At 41.5% G+C, this 24391-nt stretch overlaps 3 protein-coding genes across 6 annotated transcripts in view; 1 reads left to right on the plus strand and 2 right to left on the minus strand.

The window, feature by feature from the left end:
- Positions 1–16960, plus strand: part of MIA3 (MIA SH3 domain ER export factor 3) — a 94627-nt gene extending 77667 nt beyond the window's left edge. For 2 of the 3 annotated variants that reach the window (XM_075863366.1, XM_075863365.1), the window contains exons 25-29: positions 4400–4465; positions 10684–10760; positions 10870–10941; positions 12778–12922; positions 15663–16960. In XM_075863366.1, the coding sequence (XP_075719481.1) occupies positions 4400–4465; positions 10684–10760; positions 10870–10941; positions 12778–12922; positions 15663–16456 (1154 nt within the window). In that variant the 3' untranslated portion in view covers positions 16457–16960. The remainder of the gene's footprint in view (positions 1–4399; positions 4466–10683; positions 10761–10869; positions 10942–12777; positions 12923–15662) is intronic. The other variant, XM_075863363.1, reaches the window with a different exon arrangement.
- Positions 1–24391, minus strand: part of TAF1A (TATA-box binding protein associated factor, RNA polymerase I subunit A) — a 471716-nt gene that overhangs the window by 125721 nt on the left and 321604 nt on the right. The window lies entirely within an intron of this gene.
- The window catches only part of AIDA (axin interactor, dorsalization associated), a 29845-nt gene continuing 27693 nt past the window's right edge, over positions 22240–24391 (minus strand). Inside the window, exon 10 of the mRNA XM_075863367.1 lies at positions 22240–22813. Within this exon, the coding sequence (XP_075719482.1) occupies positions 22717–22813 (97 nt within the window). The 3' untranslated portion in view covers positions 22240–22716. The remainder of the gene's footprint in view (positions 22814–24391) is intronic.

Consider the following 24391-nt stretch of genomic DNA (forward strand, 5'->3'; position numbering starts at 1 on the left):
CCACCCCCGACTATTACAGGGGCTGAACCGAGGTCGTATACGCTAATTGTTTATAAAAAAAAATATTATTTTATTTTGGGTGGAGATTAATAAGTTGGTATAAATATTTATAGTCCTAAACTGAATGTCCACCCTTTAATACCATGTTATATATATTTTTAATAGGTTAAATACTCACTATATCTTTATTAACAGTCGGAGCTCTGTTTTCCTGATTCACAGCCGGCTGCCTGCAATTACCACTAGGGGGAGCTAGGGAACATAATACACACTGTTTGTACAATTGGTTTTCCAGTCCCTAAAAATTGATGGCTTATTCTCAGCATTGGCCATCAGTAGCTGATGGGTCGGGGTCCGACTCCCGATACCCCCACCGATCAGCTGTTTTGAGGGGGTGCACCGCTCGTACAAGCGCTGCTTCTTCATTTCTACTGCTCACTGTGAATTGTCGACACGGATGTAGTGGTGATTCGCTGGTATTGCAGCCTTCTACTATTCACTTCAATGGGACAAGAAGGCTCCAATACTGTGAATCGCTGCTACATCTGTGGTGACGATTCACAGTGAGCAAGTACAAAAGAAGGGGGAAGCAGCGCTCGTATGAGCACTGCACACCCTTCAAAACAGCTGATCGGTGGGGCTACCGGGAGTCGATAGGCCATCAATTTTTAGGGACTGGAAAACCCCTTTAAAACCAATAACACAGTGTGCAGTAGACTACCCCTAGTGGTGACTGCAGGTAGCCAGAATTGGTGTTGTCTTTTTAAATCTGTCTATACAAAGGATTTGGATCTCTGTATCAGAAAAACTAACCTCCGACCACTACAAAGATATATTAAAAAATTAATCCGCACAGAATTTTGGACCTAAAAACAAGTGACGTTCCTCTGCCACCACTGTTGGGTCCCCCGGTGCTGAGTCCGCAATAGGGCACATTCATGCAACATTATGTGACTACGGTGTTCAATGACCAGTGTGACATTGTATCCACCGCGGTGTGTGCCGTTATTGTACGAGCGTGTCATGCAGTAGGTTTTTAACCCCTTAGTGACCACCAATACGCCTTTTCACGTGAGCCTAGTCTAAGTCCTGCACGGGTCTCCCGTGTAGGCTGGGGCCGGGGCTCTGCTGTCTGATGACAGCTGAGCTCCTGCTCCAACACCTGTGATCGAAGTTTACTTAGATCGCGGCCGTTTAACCTGTTAAATGCTGCCGTCAATAGCGACCGCGGCGTTTAACTTTGTTTACAGAGGGAGTGCGCTCCCTCTGTCACCCATCGGCGGCCCACAAATGCAATCGCGGGTCTCCGATGGGTTGTCATGACAGCCGGGGGCTTGATAAAAGCCCCCAGGTCTGCCCTGGACATATGCCTGTTAGGACTCGCCGGAGGCACGTCCTAATAGATTGCCTGTCAGATTTACACTGACAGGCAATAATGCTCTGGTATACGAAGTATACCAAAGCATTATAGCAGCGATCGGAACATCGCACAGTAAAGTCCCCAAGTGGGACTAATAAAATCAGTCATCAAAGTGAAATAAAGATTATTAATAAAAAGTACAGTAAAAAAATCCATTTTTTTTTCCATAAAAAGTGGTTTTATTTAGTAAAAAATAAATAAAAGTACACATATGTGGTATCGCCGCGACCGTAATGACTCCATTAATAAAGTTAATATGTCATTTAAACCGCAAGGTGAACACCGTAAAAAAAAAAACTATGGCGAAATTGCAATTTTTTTTCCATTACCCCCCAAAAAAGTCATAATAAAAATGAATCAATAAGTCCCATGCACCCCAAAACAGGACCAATCAAAACTACGTCTCGTCCCGCAAAAAACAAGTCGAAAAAATCACTACATTGATGGAAAAATAATAAAGTTACGGCTCTTGGAAAGCAACGATGCAAAAACAAATAATTTTAGTTCAAAAGTGTTTTTATTGTGCAAAAGTCGTAAAACATAAAAAACCTCTACATATGTGGTATCGCCGTAATCGTACCGACCCATAGAATAAAGGTCACATGTTAATTACATCGCACAGTGAACGGCGTCAATTTAAAAACGCATAGAACAATGGTGGAATTTCAGGTTTTTTTTTATAATCGCCCCCAAAAAAGTTAATAAAAAAATTATATGTACCCTAAAATGGTGCTATTAAAAAGTACAACTAATCCCGCAAAAAACAAGTCCTCATACAGCTATGTAGACGAAAAAATAAAAAAGTTATAGCTCTTTGAATGCGACTATAGAAAAACGAATAAAATAGCTTGGTCATTAGGGCCTAAAATGGGCTGGTCACTAAGGGGTTAAAGGTGTTTTTCGGTACTGTAATATGGATGGCCTATCCATTGTGGTCCTTTGTGGTGGCTACGCCTGGTACTGCAGCTCAGGCCCTACTCACTTCAATGCTCTTAGGTCAGAGGTGTAGCTGGGCTCTCCTGCACCCGGGGCAAAGATTCAGATTGGCGCCCCCCCCCCCCAACTTATTTCCCGACATGTCCTTCCCCCCGCCATGTTTTCTTTCCCTACCAATCAATGAGGTGTAATTTTTTTCACAATATTTTTTAATATAACGCGAGTATAAAAGCATTTCTACATTTTACAAGCGATATAGTTCTATAATGTAATTAACATAAAAATAAATTAGAGGCCACACACAGCCCCCTGTTAATGGCGCCACACACAGCCCGCTTCCCCCCCTTGTAGATAGCGGCACACTCCCCCCCCCCCCCCCCCCCCCTCCTTGTAGATAGTGCCACACACAGCCCCCTGTTAATGGCGCCACACACAGCCCGCTTCCCCCCCTTGTAGATGGCGGCACACTCCCCCCCCCCCCCTCCTTGTAGATAGTGCCACACACAGCCCGCTGCGCCTTTGTAAATAGCGCCACACTCTCCCCCCCCCCTTGTAAATAGCGCCACATTCCCCCTCTTTTAAATAGCGCCACACTCCCCACCCCCCTTGTACTTGGCGCCACACTGTGAACAGACCGGTGAGCGGTAGCCTACCTCTACCACTCTCCGCTCTGCCTGGTGTGACTTACCGGAGGAGCCGAGGAGGTCATTCGGCGCAGGCAGCGGCGGAGTTCCTTCTGACTAGGGTCGGTGACAGCCAGGGCCGGCCTTACCTTGGATGGCGCCCTGTGCGGGACTCTCTATTGCTGCCCCCTACACAAACCAAAACGTAACCACATATATGGACACGCTGGAACATATATACTGTACATACATAGACAGATATTTAGACATACAGGCAAATATACATACACACATCTGGAATATATACATACAGGTAAATATATAGATGTACAAACACATATACACAGACACCGGCAGATAAATACACAGACAAGGACATATACAAATACATAAAAGGCACAAATATACAAGCACAAAGACACATTCACAAACAGACCCATATATACGCACACAGGCACATATGTACACAACACAGATAATGTAGTAGTGTTACCTGCAGTCCTATGTAACACCACAGATAACATAGTGAGAACTCTCTGAGTACTGATAATGTAGTTGTGTCCCCTGCAGTCCTTTGTAACACCACAGATAAAACATTGTGCTAAATTACAATCTCAGCTCTGCTACACAGTACAGATAATGTAGTAGATGTTACCTGTGGTCCTATGTAACACCACAGATAACACAGTGATAAAACTCTGAGTACAGATAATGTAGTAGATATAAGACACACACACACACACACACACACACACACACACACACACACACACACACACTCTGTAACATATACACACACATATACACAGAGACACTCACCAGGTCTCCTTGCTGACAGGTCAGGACGGGCTGTGGGCGGAGCTTCCTCTCTGCTTCTCGGCAGAGCACAGAGTAGAGGCAGATGCAGGGAGGCTGCAGCACGGGAGTGGACCTGTCCCCTAACCTGAGTCATCTGACCTCCTGTCACTGACGTGTGGTCAGGTGACTGGACTAGTCCACTCCCTGGCCGTCACAGACCCCAGTCAGAACGCCCTAATTTCCTGGCTCTTCCTAAGCTGCTGCAGGTGTCTGACATACGGGGCGCCTATCAGCAGCGATCAGCTGCTCTTCGGCGCCCCCCCCTTCCCTTACGCCCGGGGCACATGCCCCGCCTGCCCCCCCCCCCCTAGATATGCCCCTGCTTAGGTGCAGTACCAGGCACAGCCACAACCAGATGTATGGCACTATGCCTGGGTAAACCATAGAAAGTATATGGTTCTCCTCATGCAGCTGATCGGTGGGATTGAATCGGACCCCCACCATTCAGATATTAATAGCCTTTCCTATGGGTAAGTCATCATTATTACAGTCACGGAAAACCCTTTTAATGCTACTGATATATTACGCTTTTTAACTTACATTTTATTTCTGCTCTCTGAAGGTGGAGCAGATACTTCTGGACACCGGCGCATCCACCCTGAGATATCTGGAAGAACTTCTGCACCTGGTAGGTTAACACTGCACATACATGAGAGGGGGTCGATCTGATATAGTGACATATGGCACTATTCACATTTAAAGCTTCATTAATATTGTATAATATTATATTCCAGGATTAATCTATCACAATTTTAGAAACTGTCTTTGGCGGACCTATTAAAATATGGACAACAGTGTGATGCCCTAATATGAGGGTGGGTACAATTACACCCACTAAACAGAACCCCTAAAGTGTCTAAAGGGGTCTGGAAAAAAAAGAGCATCCCGGTTCTGTGGATTTTTCGTGACTCCTTTTGGCCAATCAGCAGCTCTGAAAATCATCATGTGATGCAGTCCATGGTTCCTGTTTCTGAGCAGCTATAGTGTATGTCACACTTTTCAAAACTGCTGATTGGTTGAGACAGATCATGTGATCATTTATTGTACACAGATCCAGGAAGTCCCTGATTGACAATGTGTGGGGTATCCTTAGGCTGGGTTCACACAACCTATTTTCAGGCGTAAACGAGGCGTTTTACGCCTCGAATTACGCCTGAAAACACGGCTCCAATACGTCGGCAAACATCTGCCCAGTCATTTCAATGGGTTTGCCGACGTACTGTGCAGACGACCTGTTATTATACGCGTCGCTGTCAAACAGCCTCGTCAAAGAAGTGCAGGACACTTCTTGGGATGTAATTTGAGCCGTTTTTCATTGACTTCAATGAAGAACAGCTCCAAATTACGTCCGTAATTGACGCCTCGCAAAACGCGAGTATGATCAATTGCGTCTGAAATTCAGGAGCTGTTTTCTTCTGAAAACAGCTCCATAAAGTCAGCCGTATTTGACGTTATCGTGTGCACATACCCTTAGTGTAACTCCTAGGTTATCACACTGGTGTTACACTCTTATACACAGATAACTGCCTCTTTTCAAGTAATATATTGACGTCTTTATTGATTGGACACATGTAGCCTCTGACAACACTGCACCTGAAAAAAATAGGAACGCAAAATGTCATCAGTGATGTGCAGCCTCAGGCATTGGGCCTGTAACTTCAAACCATAATATCTCAGCATAGACGTTAGACATTCAAAAGATGGATTTCAAGAAGATAACTATAATACTGCCCCCAATATATATATAAGAATATAACTACTATAATCCTTCCCCCTATGTACAAAAATATAACTACTATAATACTGCCCCCTATATACAAGAATATAACTACTATAATACTGCCCCCTATATACAAGAATATAACTACTATAATACTTCCCCTATATACAAGAATATAACTACTATAATACTGCTTCTATATACAAGAATATAACTACTATAATACTGCTCCTATATACAAGAATATAACTACTATAATACTGCCCCCTATATACAAGAATATAACTACTATAATACTACCCCTATATACAAGATACAACTACTATAATACTGCCCCCTATATACAAGAATATAACTACTATAATACTGCCTCCTATATACAAGAATATAACTACTATAATACAGCCCCCTATATACAAGAATATAACTACTATAATACTGCCTCCTATATACAAGAATATAACTACTATAATACTGCTCCTATATACAAGAATATAACTACTATAATACTGCTCCTATATACAAGAATATAACTACTACAATACTGCCCCCTATATATGAGAATATACCTACTATAATACTGGCCTCCTATATACAAGAATATAACTACTATAATACTGCCACTATATACAAGAATATAACTACTATAATACTGCCCCCTATATACAAGAATATAACTACTATAATACTGCTCCCTATATACAAGAATATAACTACTATAATACTGCTCCTATATACAGGAATATAACTACTATAATACTGCCCCCTATATACAAGAATATAACTACTTTAATACTGCCCCCTATATACAAGAATATAACTTCTATAATACTGCCCCCTATATGCAAGAATATAACTACTATAATACTGCTCCTATGTACAAGAATATAACTACTACAATACTGCCCCCTATATATGAGAATATACCTACTATAATACTGGCCTCCTATATACAAGAATATAACTACTATAATACTGCCACTATATACAAGAATATAACTACTATAATACTGCCCCCTATATACAAGAATATAACTACTATAATACTGCTCCCTATATACAAGAATATAACTACTATAATACTGCTCCTATATACAGGAATATAACTACTATAATACTGCCACTATATACAAGAATATAACTACTATAATACTGCCCCCTATATACAAGAATATAACTACTATAATACTGCCCCTATATACAAGAATATAACTACTATAATACTGCCCCCTATATACAAGAATATAACCACTATAATAGTGCTCCTATATACAGGAATATAACTACTATAATACTGCTCCTATATACAAGAATATAACTACTACAAAACTGCCCCCTATATACAAGAATATAACTACTATAATACTGCCCCCTATATACAAGAATATAACTACTGTAATACTGCCCCCTATATACAAGAATATAACTACTATAATACTGCTCCTATATACAAGAATATAACTACTATAATACTGCTCCTATATACAAGAATATAACGACTATAATACTGCCCCTATATGCAAGAATATATCTACTATAATACTGCCCCCCTATATACAAGAATATAACTACTATAATACTGCCCCTATATACAAGAATATAACTACTATAATACTGCTCCCTATATACAAGAATATAACTACTATAATACTGCCCCCTATATACAAGAATATAACTACTACAATAATGTCTCCTATATACAGCAATATAACTACTATAATACTGCCCCCTATATACAAGAATATAACTTCTATAATACTGCTCCTATGTACAAGAATATAACTACTATAATACTGCTCCTATATACAAGAATATAACTACTATAATACTGCCCCTATATACAAGAATATAACTACTATAATACTGCCCCTATGTACAAGAATATAACTACTATAATACTGCCCCTATATACAAGACTATAACTACTATAATACTGCTCCTATATACAAGAATATAACGACTATAATACTGTCCCTATATACAAGAGTATAACTACTATAATACTGCACCCTATATACAAGAATATAACTACTATAATACTGCCTCTATATACAAGAATATAACTACTATAATACTACTCCTATATACAGGAATATAACTACTATAATACTGCCCCCTATATACAAGAATATAACTACTATAATACTGCCCCCTATATACAAGAATATAACTTCTATAATACTGCCCCCTATATGCAAGAATATAACTACTATAATACTGCTCCTATGTACAAGAATATAACTACTATAATACTGCTCCTATGTACAAGAATATAACTACTATAATACTGCCCCCTATATACAAGAATATAACTACTATAATACTGCTCCCATATACAGGAATATAACTACTATAATACTGCCCCTATATACAAGAATATAACTACTATAATACTGCTCCTATATACAAGAATATAACTACTATAATACTGCTCCCTATATTCAAGAATATAACTACTATAATACTGCCCCCTATATACAAGAAAATAACTACTACAATAATGTCTCCTATATACAGGAATATAACTACTATAATACTGCCCCCTATATACAAGAATATAACTTCTATAATACTGCTCCTATGTACAAGAATATAACTATTATAATACTGCTCCTATATACAAGAATATAACTACTATAATACTGCCCCTATATACAAGAATATAACTACTATAATACTGCTCCATATATACAAGAATATAACTACTATAATACTGCCCCTATGTACAAGAATATAACTACTATAATACTGCCCCTATGTACAAGAATATAACTACTATAATACTGCCCCTGTATACAAGAATATAACTACTATAATACTGCTCCTATATACAAGAATATAACGACTATAATACTGCCCCTATATACAAGAATATAACTACTATAATACTGCCCCCTATATACAAGAATATAACTACTATAATACTGCTCCTATATACAAGAATATAACTACTATAATACTGCCCCTATATACAAGAATATAACTACTATAATACTGCCCCCTACATACAAGAATATAACTACTATAACACTGCCCCTATATACAAGAATATAACTACTATAATAATGCCCCTATATACAAGAATATAACTACTATAATAATGTCTCCTATATACCGGAATATAACTACTATAATACTGCCCCCTATATAAAAGAATATAACGACTATAATACTGCCCCCTATATAAAGGAATATAACTACTATAATACTGCCCCCTATATAAAGGAATATAACTACTATAATACTGCTCCTATGTACAAGAATATAACTACCATAATACTGCCCCTATATACAAGAATATAACTACTATAATACTGCTCCTATATACAAGAATATAACTACTATAATACTGGCCCTATATACAAGAATATAACTACTATAATACAGCCTCCTATATACAAGAATATAACTACTATAATACTGCTCCTATATACACGAATATAACTACTATAATAATGCCCCTATATACAAGAATATAACTACTAGAATACTGCCTCCTATATACAGGAATATAACTACTATAATACTGCCCCTATATACAAGAATATAACTACTATAATACTGCCCCCTATATACAAGAATATAACTACTATAATACTGCCCCTACATACAAGAATATAACTACTATAATACTGCCTCTATATACAAGAATATAACTACTATAATACTGCCCCCTATATACAAGAATATATCTACCATAATACTGCTCCCTATATACAAGAATATAACTACTATAATACTGCCCCCTATATACAAGAATATATCTACTATAATACTGCCCTCTATATACAAGAATATAACTACTATAATACTGCCCCCTATATACAAGAATATAACTACTATAATACTGCCCCCTATATACAAGAATATAACTACTATAATACTGCCCCTATATACAATAATATAACTACTATAATACTGTCCCTATATACAAGAATATAACTACTATAATACTGCCACCTATCTACAAGAATATAACTACTATAATACTGCCCCCTATATACAAGAATATAACTACTATAATACTGCTCCTTATATACAAGAATATAACTACTATAATACTGCCCCTATATACAGGAATATAACTACTATAATACTGCCTCCTATATACAAGATTATAACTACTATAATACTGCCCCCTATATACAAGAATATAACTACTATAATACTGCTCCTATATACAAGAATATAACTACTATAATACTGCTCCCATATAAAAGAATATAACTACTGTAATACTGCTCCCTATATACAAGAATATAACTACTATAATACTGCTCCTATATACAAGAATATAACTACTATAATACTGCCCCCTATATACAAGAATATAACTACTATAATACTGCCTCTATATACAAGAATATAACTACTATAATACTGCCCCCTATATACAAGAATATAACTACTATAATACTGCTCCTATATACAGGAATATAACTACTATAATACTGCCCCTATATACAAGAATATAACTACTATAATACAGCCCCTATATACAAGAATATAACTACTATAATACTGCCCCCTATATACAAGAATATAACTACTATAATACTGTCCCTATATACAAGAATATAACTACTATAATACTGCCCCCTATATACAAGAATATAACTACTATAATACTGCCCCCTATATACAAGAATATAACTACTATAATACTGCCCCCTATATACAAGAATATAACTACTATAATACTGCCCCCTATATACAAGAATATAACTACTATAATACTGCTCCCTATGTACAAGAATATTACTACTATAATACTACCCCCTATGTACAAGAATATAACTACTATAATACTGCCCCTATATACAAGAATATAACTACTATAATACTGCCCCCTATATACAAGAATATAACTACTATAATACTGCTACCTATATACAAGAATATAACTACTATAATACTGCCCCTATGTACAAGAATATAACTACTATAATACTGCCCCCTATATACAAGAATATAACTACTATAATACTGCCCCCTATATACAAGAATATAATGAATACGGATCAGAATGGTTAGAAGAATATTCATATCTTATGAGATTTGCTTTTTACTATTCAGCAGTAAGAAATATAATAGTAAATAAGTAATAATGTTTTTTCCCCCTCCAGTGGATCTTGGTCCCTCCAATGCAGTGTTAAACAGCGGTCCCAGAACATCGTCGCCCTCTATGGGTGTGGATGGGTTGGTGAGTACTGGAGCATAGCCCCCTCCCTGTCCTCTGTATTACTTTTAATCGTGTTCCTCTTTGTATGTTTTCTTCTTTCTAAATTCATTTCTTTTTGCAAAACAAAAAGCCAACCCCATCTAATGAGTCTGCGGTGTCCAGTTTGCCCGCCAGTTCTTCCCATTCCGAGGAACTGGTTCCCGTGAGTATTTATCGGAAGTGCATGGGGTTGGTGTTCGCTCGTTGCTTCTAACCTTGCATGTGTGCGTCCCTCTGCAGGGAGGACCGAGCTTCTCTCTCCTGCAGCTGCTGTACCACACATCTCGTGGTCATTACCGGAGAGCTCAGGGCAATGTAACATTTTAACATTGTATTTGAACTTTTCTGGTTTTGACAGATCCTCTTTAACAACAACTCAATGAAAATTAAGTAATTATTTGTCACTAGTTTATTCATTTCCTAACTAATCTAATAGGCGCTGTCATGCTGATAACTACAGTGTGTTTTTTTGTTTTTTTTTAAACTTTTATTATTTGCCAAGTTATGAGCATTTTTCTAAATATGGTAATTTGGTTACACTTGCCAAATGGGAGGTGACTTTCTTTTCACTCTGGGCGATGTAATATTTTCTGTATGACACTGTCCAATCAGCATACCAGCTTCTCCTCCTTCCCTGCCCAGCAACACAGGAATCTAAGCTGTATACTACATGATCACACTGACTGTTTTCAACTGGTGATATCTCCGGTTGTTTCACAGCACATCTCCTCTTTCATATGACACCAGAACCGCTGTTCTAGGTGGTCCACAGCCGGAGATATGGCTATTTGTAGTGATCCCCCTTCCCTCCAGCCTCAGTCTCTCACACTGTGTGAAGCAGCTTCATGCGGATAGGACAGTGTCAGAGGCTGTGAGGAGGCTCCACCTCCGGAGAATCGCTGCTGTTGACGCCCTTTTGTCAAGTATAGGGTCATTTGCATATTTAAAGATATCCTTTTAAAATAATAAACTTTTTTGGACACAATTTTCACTATTCTTGTCACTGTGGCCGCGCCTATTAGATTAGCTGGGAGATGGGGAATTACTAAACTAGTGACAGATCCCCTTTTAGTATGACCATCAAAAGGCCGACAAATAAATAAACTGGCAACAGTAGATTATAGAAATTCTGCTTCTGATTTCTATCCCAGCCTGACATGGGGGATGACCTGATGCGAGGGATGTGACACGTATAGCGGCTTTGGTCGTGGCTTCTGCTTTTCCTGTGTTTCCCGTGTCTCGCTGCTTTTTCTCTCCATCTTCCGGTGATGTATTGAGGCGCGAGGTTCTGGAGTTTGGAGCTCGGTAAAACGTTGCTGGGAAGAAGAACTTGATTTTCAGATATAATTCACACACGTGTCTCCTCATCCATCATATGGGGATAAAGTTTTTGACGCCACCAGAAATTTTATCTGAAAAGTCATAAAACAGAATGATTGAGAATCTGCAGATGTGGAGTCGCACTTTCTCCTGCTCTGAATCATACAGGGGTGGAAGTGACGACCATATACCCTGATAAGACATATGGAGATAAGTGGGCGGTGCCCCGATCAGGATCGCCTCGATCAACCAGAGCAGAGACCTGCGGCTTAAGCTTTAAAGGACCACTGCTTGTCCCAGCTGCTGGATCCCCCGTGGGGAACCTGCAGTGCCACCGTCCCTTTAAACGACCGCATCCGTTGCGTATTTGTTTAGGTACCCACTGATACATTCATCAGAATTCACTGCATGTCGCCCGTGCCATGCATTACATAGATAATAACGGAGATGCCGCAGGATACTTGTGGGTTATTGCACCACGTGACAGATTCATTGGATAGAAAGGCTGAAAAACTAAATAATTGGGGGAGGGAAATCCATTCCCTTTCATTGAGGGCCGCACCGTTCTGCCTTGTGCATGTGAGGTGCCTTCTCTGCAGTGTATGGGGCGCGCTCCTCACCCTAATGTCGCCCTGATCACGAATACCTAGAAACACTGACACTGATTCTCTCTCTGCAGGTAATGCCAGTAGCCAAAGGTCCGCCATCATTTCCTGGCACTCCAGTAATGAACTCGCCCGCTGCCGCTCCCATGATGCCTCCTGCTCGATTGATTGGTCACCCACCACCCCGAGGAGCCTTCAGTCAACGATCATTACCGCAAAGTAGGACCAATGTGTTGTGTTGAGGTTACACCCCCTACCCCCCAATATGTTCTGTGGATGTGGATATCTTGTGCTACACCTTAGGCAGACGCCAGAGCACGGATGGGTCACCCTGAGCTTCGTGGAGGGGCAGCTACTTGGGACTCCCGGCTCAGAGGGTTAGGAAATAAGTCGGGAGCCCTTTTAGAGGCGACTTGTGATGGATCGCCGCATCCTATTGCAGTATTTTTTTTGTATTCACATCACTACATTCATTCTCTGCCTGGCAAAGTTGGGGTTAAGGGACTCTTCATACTCCTGATATTTGGGGGTCACAGATGGAGGTCCCCATCTATGAAACTTTTATATATCCTGTTGAAGATGTATTACCCCTTAAACATGGCTGCTTTCTACGGGTTGTGTTTGGTATTGCAGCTCGGCTCTAGTGTATGGGGCTGAGCTGCAATACCACACACAACCTGTGGACAGGCGTGGCGCTGGTTTTTAAAGTCGATTTTTTTTTTTTTTTTTTTTTTTTTTCTTTTTTTTTTTTTTTTTCTTTCTAGTCCTGGACAACTTTAATGTTGGATTCAGACTTTGCATATGACGCAGATATTTTTTTGTCTTAACCTGTTAGTGACCGCCAATACGGCTTTTCACAGGGGCCACTAACGGGCTTTATTCTGATGCATATTCCTTTTTACGGCGCTGCATCAGAATAAGTAAACAGAGCAGGGAGCCGTCAAACCTCCCTGCTCTCAGCTGCTATCAGCAGCTGAGGGCTGGGAGCGTCCCTGCTCGAACAGGTGAGATCGATATTAGTATCGCTCTCACCCGTTTAACCCGTCATATGCGACGCTTAATAGCGGCCGCCGCATCTGAGTGGTTTTGGAGAGAGGGAGGGAGCTCCCTCTCATCCCACTGACACCCGGCGATACGATCGCCGAGTGTCTGTGTCTCCGATGGCAGCCGGGGAACTAATAAAGGCCCCCAGGACTGCCTGTAATGAATGCCTGCTAGATCATGCCGGAGGCATGACCTAGCAGATGCCTGTCCGTTTTAAAGGGACAGGCAATAATACACTGCAATACAAAAGTATTGCAGTGTATTATAATAGCGATCGCAGAATCGCATATTAAAGTCCCCTAGTGGGACTAGTAAAAAAGTTTCATAAAGTTAAGAAAAAAAAATAAAAAAACCACTTTTTCCCCTTACAAACTGCTTTACTATTAAAAAAATAAAGTAAAAAAGTTACACATATTTGGTATCGCCGCGTCCGTAACGACCCCGACTATAAATCTATTACATCATTTAACCCGCACGGTGAACGCCGTAAAATTTTTAATAAACTGTGGAAAAATTGCAGTTTTCTGTGAATCCTGACTTTAAAAAAAAACCCTCATACAACTGCATCGGCGGAACAATTAAAAAAAAGTTCCGGCTCTTCAAATATGAAGGCACAAACACAAATAAGTTTGACGAAAAAAAAAAAGCGTTTTTACTGTGTAAAAGTAGTAAAACATACAAAAACTATACAAATTTGGTATCGTTGCAATCGTAACAACCCGCTGAATAAAGTTATTGTGTTATTTATATCACACGGTAAACGGCGTAGACACGAAAAAGAGTGGCAAAATTTCTGGGGTTTTTTTTCTACCCCCCCCAAAAAAAAGTTAATCAATAAATATGTACCTCAAAATGGGGCTGTTGAAAAATACAACTGGTCCCGCAAAAAACAAGACCTTATACCGCTATGTCGACGCAAAAATAAAAAGGTTATAGCTCTTGGAATGCGACGATGGAAAAAACGTAAAAAATACCTTGGTCATTAAGGTTTAAAATAGGCTGGTCATTAAGGGGTTAAGGAAACCGTACTAGGGAATGTTTATGCACAAAAACGTAGCTTTAAAACGGCAGCAAAAAGCAAAGTCTAAACCCGGCCTAATAATCACGAGATTCACACGGCTTATAAAACCTCGGACGTGAAAAACAATCCGTGCTGCGCCCCTGTGGGACGCCATGTCCTGCATCCCCCATACACTAGAGTCTATGGCGTGACCGGCCCCATTGAAGTACATAGGGACGTGGGACGGCTGCTGTTTTAACGGCCGTCACGAGGACGTAATCAATGTTCATGTGGAACATTGTTGATGAGGGAGAATGAACAGTCAGGGGGGTGGGGGCACGGAGATCTTTTTACATGGTCCATCGTTACCTTATATCCCACAAGAAAAGTCAAGATAAAGGCGGCTAAATCTGTAGCTAAGGCGATGAAGTCTTTTCAGGGCTCTGGGAAAGCTGGGTGTTGCCAACTGTGGGGCATTGATAGAAATATATAGTTTGTTTCAATTCTTCAACACTTTTGGGATCTCTGCTTGCAGTTACTAGATAACCTAGTCTTTCTTACATAGCTGAGGGTTTGTTACAATGTATCAGTCTAGACATAATACTATGTGCGACTAGAAGCTGCACAAATCTACCTCCTGCCCTGGACTATCGCCTGATGGCACCTACACTGGTACATTGTAACAAACTGCAGTTGTGTGAGCTGGAGGACTAGGTCAGGACGGTTTTCCAGCCTGTGAAGAACTACTGTTTACATTCACTGACAGGAAGTAGAGATGTTGACATTGATCAGAAATTGAAACCATATTAAGTTATTTTGTACAAGGACAGGACGACTCTACTCACGTTCTACAGGGACTGAGCGGCTGTTTAGGAAATATATTTGTTACATTTTTCTATATATTTTTTATTTCAGTGCACGGTCCCCCACCGGGTGTTAGAGACTTTCCACCAAGATCTATGATCCCACCTGGTGCAATGCCCCTACCAGATCCAAGGGGTCTCATGCGTGGACCGTTCCCACCGGGCCCTATTCATGGTCCTAGAGATTATTCAGTACCACATCCTGGAACAAGAGATTTCCCACCAGGACTTCCACCTCCTGGACTGAGAGATTTTCCTCCAGGAGCCCGGGACTTCCCACCAGGTCCACTTCCACCAGGAGCCCGGGACTTTCCACCAGGAGCCCGAGACTTCCCACCAGGTCCACTTCCACCAGGAGCCCGGGACTTCCCTCCAGGAGCCCGGGACTTCCCTCCAGGAGCCCGGGACTTCCCTCCAGGAGCCCGGGACTTCCCTCCAGGAGCCCGGGACTTCCCTCCAGGAGCCCGGGACTTCCCTCCAGGAGCCCTTCCTCATGGTTTGAGAGATTTTCCACCTGGACACCTACCACCTAGCGCCAGGGATATTCCACCAGGGCTCCCTCCTCCTGGATCTAGAGAGTTTATACGAGGAGTCCCCCCACCTGGAGCCAGGGATTTCCTACCAGGACTACCACCTGGTTCTAGAGAATTTCCGGCAGGGCATCCGCCAGGAGTCAGAGACTTCCCACCACACGGTCCTCCTCCAACAGGAGTCAGAGACTTCCCCCCAGGATCTCACCCCGGAGTCCCTGCTGGGCCCTCATTAGCGGAGCAGCGAGCTCTTCCCCCAGGACAGAGTCAACCGGCTCAGACAAATCACAAACTTTTTCAAGGTCAAAAATCTTAGAAATGAAGTCTAGACTAACAGGACACAATCTCCGGCGCAGTTCACACCCCACTGGTTTACATAAACGTCTGATATAATTTCACGTCTTCTATTTGCAATAAATATTCAATTCTCGTCAATCTTCTGAGGATTTTTTAATGGTTTAAAAATTCTGCATTAAATTTTTTTTTTATTTTTTATAACATTCTGAATCCGGATAATTCTTCACCGGTATTTCAGAATGTGCAATACAAGAATCAACGGTGGTGTTTTTTCTTAATTGAATGTCCCGTATGTAACATCGTGGAAAATAATGAATGTCTAAAATCTTTGAAAACATTTCCTGTGGAAATACATTTTATAAGAATATTATTCGGAAAGCTTTTCCGCGCTCGCTACTTCATTCTGTTATTATCCACCACTCGTCTACATGGGAGAAATCATTGTTTTTAACATCTGGCGCCAAAAAAACAGAAATGCATAAATAACGGTGTAAGATGGAAATAATAAAGATGTGAAAATAGATTTTGTGTTTTTTTTTTATTAGACTTTTTTTTTTCTTTGAACTAATTTCATTTTAGACTAAGGTTAACTTCGACTTCCTAGGGTACGTTCACACGCAAAACGGCTGTAAAATACGGAGCTGAGCCTCTGATTTTCAGCCGTTTTTCTACTGACACAATGAAAAACGGCTCAAGGAGTGACACGCACTTCTCTTTACGGGGTGTTTTTTTTTGTGCACCGTCTTTTTAAATGGCCATGTAAAAAAAAAAGCCCAATCGGAGCGAAATGCTGCCTTTCCCATTGAAATCAATGGGCAGATGTTTGGAGGCGTTCAGCTTCTGTTTTTCGGGGCGTTTACAGATGAAAATAAGCCGTGTGAACATCCCCTTAGTGATCGACAACTCTATATACAGACTTGTACAGGGGAAAGGTGAGTGGCTGTGTGGGCTGGAGAAGCAGGACTCGCAGGCTTTCTCTACGAGTGGGTGGGGGGGGGGAGCAGGACTCACAGGCTCTCTCTACGAGTGGGTGGGGGGGGGAAGCAGGACTCACAGGCTCTCTACGAGTGGGTGGGGGGAGCAGGACTCACATGCTTTCTCTACGAGTGGGTGGCGGGGGAGCAGGACTCACAGGCTCTCTCTACGAGTGGGTGGGGGGGGAAGCAGGACTCACAGGCTTTCTCTACGAGTGGGTGCGGGGGAGCAGGACTCACAGGCTCTCTCTACGAGTGGGTGGGGGGGGAAGCAGGACTCACAGGCTTTCTCTACGAGTGGGTGGGGGGGAGCAGGACTCACAGGCTCTCTACGAGTGGGTGGGGGGGGAGCAGGACTCAGGCTTTCTCTACGAGTGGGGGGGGAAGCAGGACTCACAGGCTCTCTACGAGTGGGTGGGGCGGGGGGAAGCAGGACTCACAGGCTTTCTCTACGAGTGGGTGGGTGGGGGGGAGCAGGACTCAGGCTTTCTCTACGAGTGGGTGGGGGGGGGAGCAGGACTCACAGGCTCTCTACACGAGTGGGTGGGGGGGAAGCAGGACTCACAGGCTTTCTCTACGAGTGGGTGGGGGGGGGGGGAAGCAGGACTCACAGGCTACGAACATCACTGGTTTGTAAGGTAGGCTTACCCATTAGGTTGAAGGTATGTGTTCCCCTGAGGGAGCCAGTTTGGCGAAACGCGCGTCGGGGCGCTATCACTGCAGGCTGCAGTGTGGGAACACATACCTTCAACCTAATGGGTAAGCCTACCTTACAAACCAGTGATGTTCGTATTGGATCCCTTGTGGACCTACGTGTATCTTTAAACTTCTACTTAATTTCTTTCTCTTGGCTAGTTGCATCTTCTTATGACGGTCTCCTTTTGCACTCATTTTTCACCTGGGCAGCATAGGATTCAGAACCCTATGACCCCGGACACTTGTCTTACACCTATTATATGATGCACCAAATGTGCCTGTATATTACTACATTCAGTGTAATCTTGATGGACTGTTTTATATAAGCTTTTTATATTACTTAGATTCCTTTGATATAACTATGTGCATTTGCCATGTACAACCATGCTATGGTAGAATATTATTGTAGGACACCTTCCATCTACTGGTGCCATATCCCACACTGTTCCTTTTTAGATCTCCTTGTATTTTAAATTGCAATTCTTGTGTTGTATGTCCCAATAAACTATATTTTCTCATTGTTAAAGGGATTATCCAGGTTTCTAAAATCGATGGACTATCCTTAGGATAGTCAATCAATAAAAGATCAGTGGGGGTCTGACTCTTGGCACCCCGACAATAAGTGGTTTGAATGGACCGCATCACTTGCACGAACACCGCAGCCTCTTCATTGTTTACATGGTTCTCTCTCGTTCGTTCGTACGTGCGCGCGCGCGCCGTTACATTTGTAGCCACTGTCGGGTATTTCACCGCTGATTTTTATTTTTATTTTTTAAACTAAATCTGATGACTCCGGTGTTAACATTATTTTGTTTAGGAAAAGTTGACCCTTTTTAATGGCACTTCTATATTTTGTGGCAAAAACAAAAGCAACAACTCTTCACCATGTTCAGCATCCTCCGACACCGCTGCCGAACTGCTTATTAATGGTAAAACTGCTGGTTTAAAACAAGATTAGGTTTAGAAAACCATACCCAATAGAAAACCCAAAAATGAATGTGATATCAATATCACACGGTGCCAATTCTGAAAATTATATATGTAAAACAAAAAAGAAAAACTATATCAGAAATATAACCAGGCACTCTTGGGTCATTGAAAAATTATGAAAATTTATTTTATTATTAAAACTCCAATTATTTGGAAAATATAATTGTATTCACACAAATTAAGGCCTCATGCACACAACCGTATTTTTTCCCACCCGTAAATACTGGCGTAAATACGGGTCCGGTGTCACACGTATTCCACCCGTTTTGCACCAGTATTTACGAACCCGTGCCCGTAAATATGGGTCCGGTGTCACACGTATTCCAGCACGTTTTTGGCGGCAAAATAGCACTGCACTAATCGGCAGCCCCTTCTCTCTATCAGTGCAGGATAGAGAGAAGGGACAGCCTTTTCTGTAATAAAAGTTAAAGAAATTCATACTTACCCGGCCGTTGTCTTGGTGACGCGTCCCTCTCTTCACATCCAGCCCGACATCCCTGGATGACGCGGCAGTCCATGTGACCGCTGCAGCCTGTGATTGACCTGTGATTGGCTGCAGCGGTCACATGGGCTGAAACGTCATCCAGGGGTGTCGGGCCGGATGTCGAGAGGGACGTGTCACCAAGGCAACGGGCGGGAGACCGGACTGGAGGAAGCAGGAAGTTGTCGGTAAGTATGAACGTCTTTTATTTTTATTTTTTACAGGTTTATTCTGATCGGTAGTCACTGTCCAGGGTGCTGAAACAGTTACTGCCGATCAGTTAACTCTTTCAGCTCCCTGGACAGTGACTATTTACTGACGTCGCTTAGCAACGCTGCCGTAATGACGGGTGCACACATGTAGCCACCCGTCATTACGAGAGCTCCATAGACTTCTATGGACTGTCCGTGCCGTTATTACGGCCTGAAATAGGACATGTTCTATCTTTTTCAACGGCACGGGCACCTTCCCGTGAGAAAACGGGAAGGCACCCGTCGCCAATAGAAGTCTATGAGCCCGTTATTACGGGTCGTGATTACGACCCGTAATAACGGGCGTTTTTACGGTCGTGTGCATGAGGCCTTAACATTTTTATCTCCTGGCCAGGAAAAGGTTACATACAGATACAAATGACCTCCTATACAAAATATACTACTAATAAGTAGAAAGCATTGATGTACACCTTGTTTTCCCCACAAATCGGGGTAAATAGCATAGATCCAAGAAAAATCGCTAGGTTGAATTCACACCTGCGGTTTTTCCCTGCACATACTTGTGTATTTCCTCCAAAAATGACAGCAGTTCTTGTCAAAGGAACGTGTAGTAGATTTATGAGGAAGGCCTTCCCATATATGAAAGAAGCATTCCCTTATAGAAATAAAGCTGTCATTCAGTGAGGGGCAAAATCATGTGGCCATAAAGGGTGTTTTTTTTTTTTTATTAATGGCCGCATGACTTTGCAGGTGCGGCTGGCGGCCGTTCCGTGGGGACTTGCCCTAAGGCAATAAGGTTACCAGGTTTCCGCTGCAGCATTTAGTTGAATGATCAAAGTGCGTTAGTCATTTAACGTGCTATTGTTTTTCTAGATGTCTGCATGTAACCAAATGCAGTAAGGGGTTAAAAAAAATTGTTCACACGCTGCAGCGTACCGCAGCACAACTGATCTTCTGCCCCTACTGCCTGACAACCACTTTAAAGGGACACATCAATGCCCAATCAACAGAAAGATACTTGACACTGCGCCACTCAGGTCTATGTGGCTGTGTCTGGTACTGCAGCTCTGCCCAACTCACTTGAATAGGGCTGAGGTTACTGCACAGGACACAGCCGTGTTAGATGCAGTAAAGGGACGATGTTGCTTTAGCGTGGGGTGTGAACATCACCGAATAGTACCACTATGATCCCAGTGTATCAAATAAAGGTTTGTGTAGGGGGAAAATGTCTTAGGGCAGAATTTCCCTGGACCGCTCCCAGCTGCCCCGCAAAATGCAGCAAAAAACTGGCGAACAGGTCGTGCGCCAAAATCATTAGGGGAACTAATTAAGACTGGTGTTTCAGAGACCAATCTTAATATAAAGAGCTGGCGTAAGATGCGCCAAATTCCATCGCTGGCCATCCGCGTGATAAAATCAACTTCCTCTACAAGCTGGGGTAGATTTGTGCTTGAAGTTAAATGCCAATTTCTGGCATAAATGATTACATTTGTCAGACTGCAGAAGGCCCGGCGCCCTACTACTATGCGTAGCGTGAGCGGCGCAACTTTTCTACACCGGAAAATAATTACCTCAATATGTGTTTGACACTTTACTCTTCAGTAGTTTTAAAAATTGTCAAAAAAATACAAGTGTGGCTAAAAGGAGCCATAAAATGCGCCAGATTTTTTTTAACGTCGTACACCATTATTTTGTCGCAAAATATGTCTAACATGAACAGCGTGCGCCTTGGTGATAAATGTAGCAGTTTTTGATCGCTTTATCCTGTCAAACTTTAAGACGGTATTAATATATCTCCCCCAATATTTTACGATTGTAACAATTCACGCGGGCGCTACCAATTGGATCATCTGCAACGTTGCATCTTTTTTTTTTTTTTTCACTGCAACCACATCAAAAAACACACCAAATCGCAAGTAAAAATGCAGCTTTTTTTTTTTTTTTTCATGCTGCTTTTACCGCACCTCATCGTCTGAATACAACCAGAGACCTGAGCGCCACTTTTATTTCGGATTGGTTGCTACAGGACAGTGTTGATAAATTACCACATTTATTTTCCCCCAGGTGTCTCCCTGCCTGTGGCACCTAACGCTTCCCTACACTTGTGGTGTGGAACATGCAGGATCCGTCAGCAGCATTTACTGACGGCTCTTGTGCTTTGTAACATGTGAGGAGAATCCAGTCTCTGCTTATACAGCGCAGGAGCGGTCCGATCCGTATACATGTATGTGTATGGGGGAGTCGTCGGCCAAACCAGTGCTGAGAAGTGGAGTCAACCATCAGGGATAACAAGGAGCGCTGCTCACCACAACCTCCTCACCCATCATAGAGGCCAATATAAAATGTTTCACAGGTTTGTTTTTAAGTATCACCAATAATTTAAAAAAAAATATTCTACATTTGCATATCACATAAAAACTAACAAAATAAGAATCACTTACAAATCACTTTATAAGGGGAAGGTGATCAGATACAAATTATAAATGGTTGTAAAAACAAAATTTTAAAAAAAAATTTACAAACCGGAAATTTTCATTAAGTCAATAAAATATAATTATTTTTAACTTTTTGAAGAATGTCTGAAGTCTGTAAAAAATTCAGGTTTGCTTTTTTTTTTTTTTTTTGCATGAGGCAATTATTTTAGTTATTGATGTAAATACATAATTTTAGGACAGGTTTAAGAAAAAAAAACAAAAAAAAAAAAACATTGTTAATAATCCATGCTTCTGGTCGTAGATGGCGGTAAGTTATGTACAGAAGTGAACCGGTCACTAAAGTTCTATGTGGGCGGATGGCGCTCGTCACTTATTGCTGTGGGACATAAGCCATCACGCTGCAGTGTGGGCACCAGTACAGCCTGGGTGGCACAGGCCACGAGAGACGTTTCTATAGGGAGACGTGGTAGACGTGGCAGACGGCAGAGCGGTCAGTCCTTGTGCAGCGTCTGCTGTAAGTGGAGATACAGCGGCTTCTTGGTTAGCAGCTGCAATTTCTTCCGTTTAAAGTCGGTCGGTTTCTTGTAGCTGCGGTCAAGAGGAAAAACAAAAATAGGTTATAAACCGAGCGGTCAAGTACCAATCACCATGGCTCATCCTGGTACAGTGCAACAGCGGCACCACGACTACTCTGATAAACCATGGAACTGCTTTTATGTTATTAGTATCATAGGATGCATGAATTTAGTAATTTAATGTATGTACACAGTGACTCCACCAGCAGAATAGTGAGTGCAGCTCTGGAGTCACTGTGTACATACATTACATTACTTATCCTGTACTGATCCGGAGTTATATCCTGTATTATACTCCAGAGCTGCACTCACTATTCTACTGGTAGTCACTGTGTACATACATTACATTACTTATCCTGTACTGATCCTGAGTTATATACTGTATTATACTCCAGAGCTGCACTCACTATTCTGCTGGTGGAGTCACTGTGTACATACATTACTTGACCGGAGTTACATCCTGTATTATACTCCAGAGCTGTAACTCAGGATCAGTACAGGATAAGTAATGTAATGTATGTACACAGTGACTCCAGCCGGAAGAATAGTGAGTGCAGCTCTGGAGTATAATACAGGATATAACTCAGGATCAGTACAGGATAAGTAATGTAATGTATGTACACAGTGACTCCACCAGCAGAATAGTGAGCGCAGCTCTGGAGTATAATACAGGATATAACTCAGGATCAGTACAGGATAAGTAATATAATGTATGTACACAGTGACTCACCAGCAGAATAGTAAGCGCAGCTCTGGAGTATAATACAGGATGTAATTCGGGATCGGTACAGGATAAGTAATGTATGTACACGACAACTTTTTATGTAGATTAGATCTATATATAAAAAGTGTGAAATGCTGCTGTAGGGTGGATAATCCACAGGTGACTGGGAATGACCGGGTGTCTGTGCTGCCATACAGTACCCATATATCCAGCGGACACTACAATATCAGCTCTTTGCAGTTTTCCGGCTCTGCTTACACGTCACTTCTGTGTATATACACACACAGTGAAGGAAATAAGTATTTGATCCCTTGCGGATTTTGTAAGTTTGCCCACTGTCAAAGTCATGAACAGTCTAGAATTTTTAGGCTAGGTTAATTTTACCAGTAAGAGATAGATTATATTAAAAAAAAACAACAAAAAAAACAGAAAATCACATAGTCAAAATGAATCAGTCTGACTCTAACCTCTACAACATGGGCAAGACCAAAGAGATTTCTAAGGATGTCAGGGACAAGATCATAGACCTGCACAAGGCTGGAATGGGCTACAAAACCATAAGTAAGACGCTGGGTGAGAAGGAGACAACTGTTGGTGCAATAGTAAGAAAATGGAAGACATAAAAAATGACTGTCAATCGACATCGATCTCGGGCTCCATGCAAAATCTCACCTCGTGGGGTATCCTTGATCCTGAGGAATGTGAGAGCTCAGCCGAAAACTACACGGGGGGAACTTGTTAATGATCTCAAGGCAGCTGGGACCACAGTCACCAAGAAAACCATTGGTAACACATTACGCCGTAATGGATTAAAATCCTGCAGTGCCCGCAAGGTCCCCCTGCTCAAGAAGGCACATGTACAGGCCC

The sequence above is a fragment of the Rhinoderma darwinii genome, chromosome 4, assembly GCF_050947455.1.
Source record: "Rhinoderma darwinii isolate aRhiDar2 chromosome 4, aRhiDar2.hap1, whole genome shotgun sequence".
NCBI lineage: Eukaryota > Metazoa > Chordata > Amphibia > Anura > Rhinodermatidae > Rhinoderma > Rhinoderma darwinii.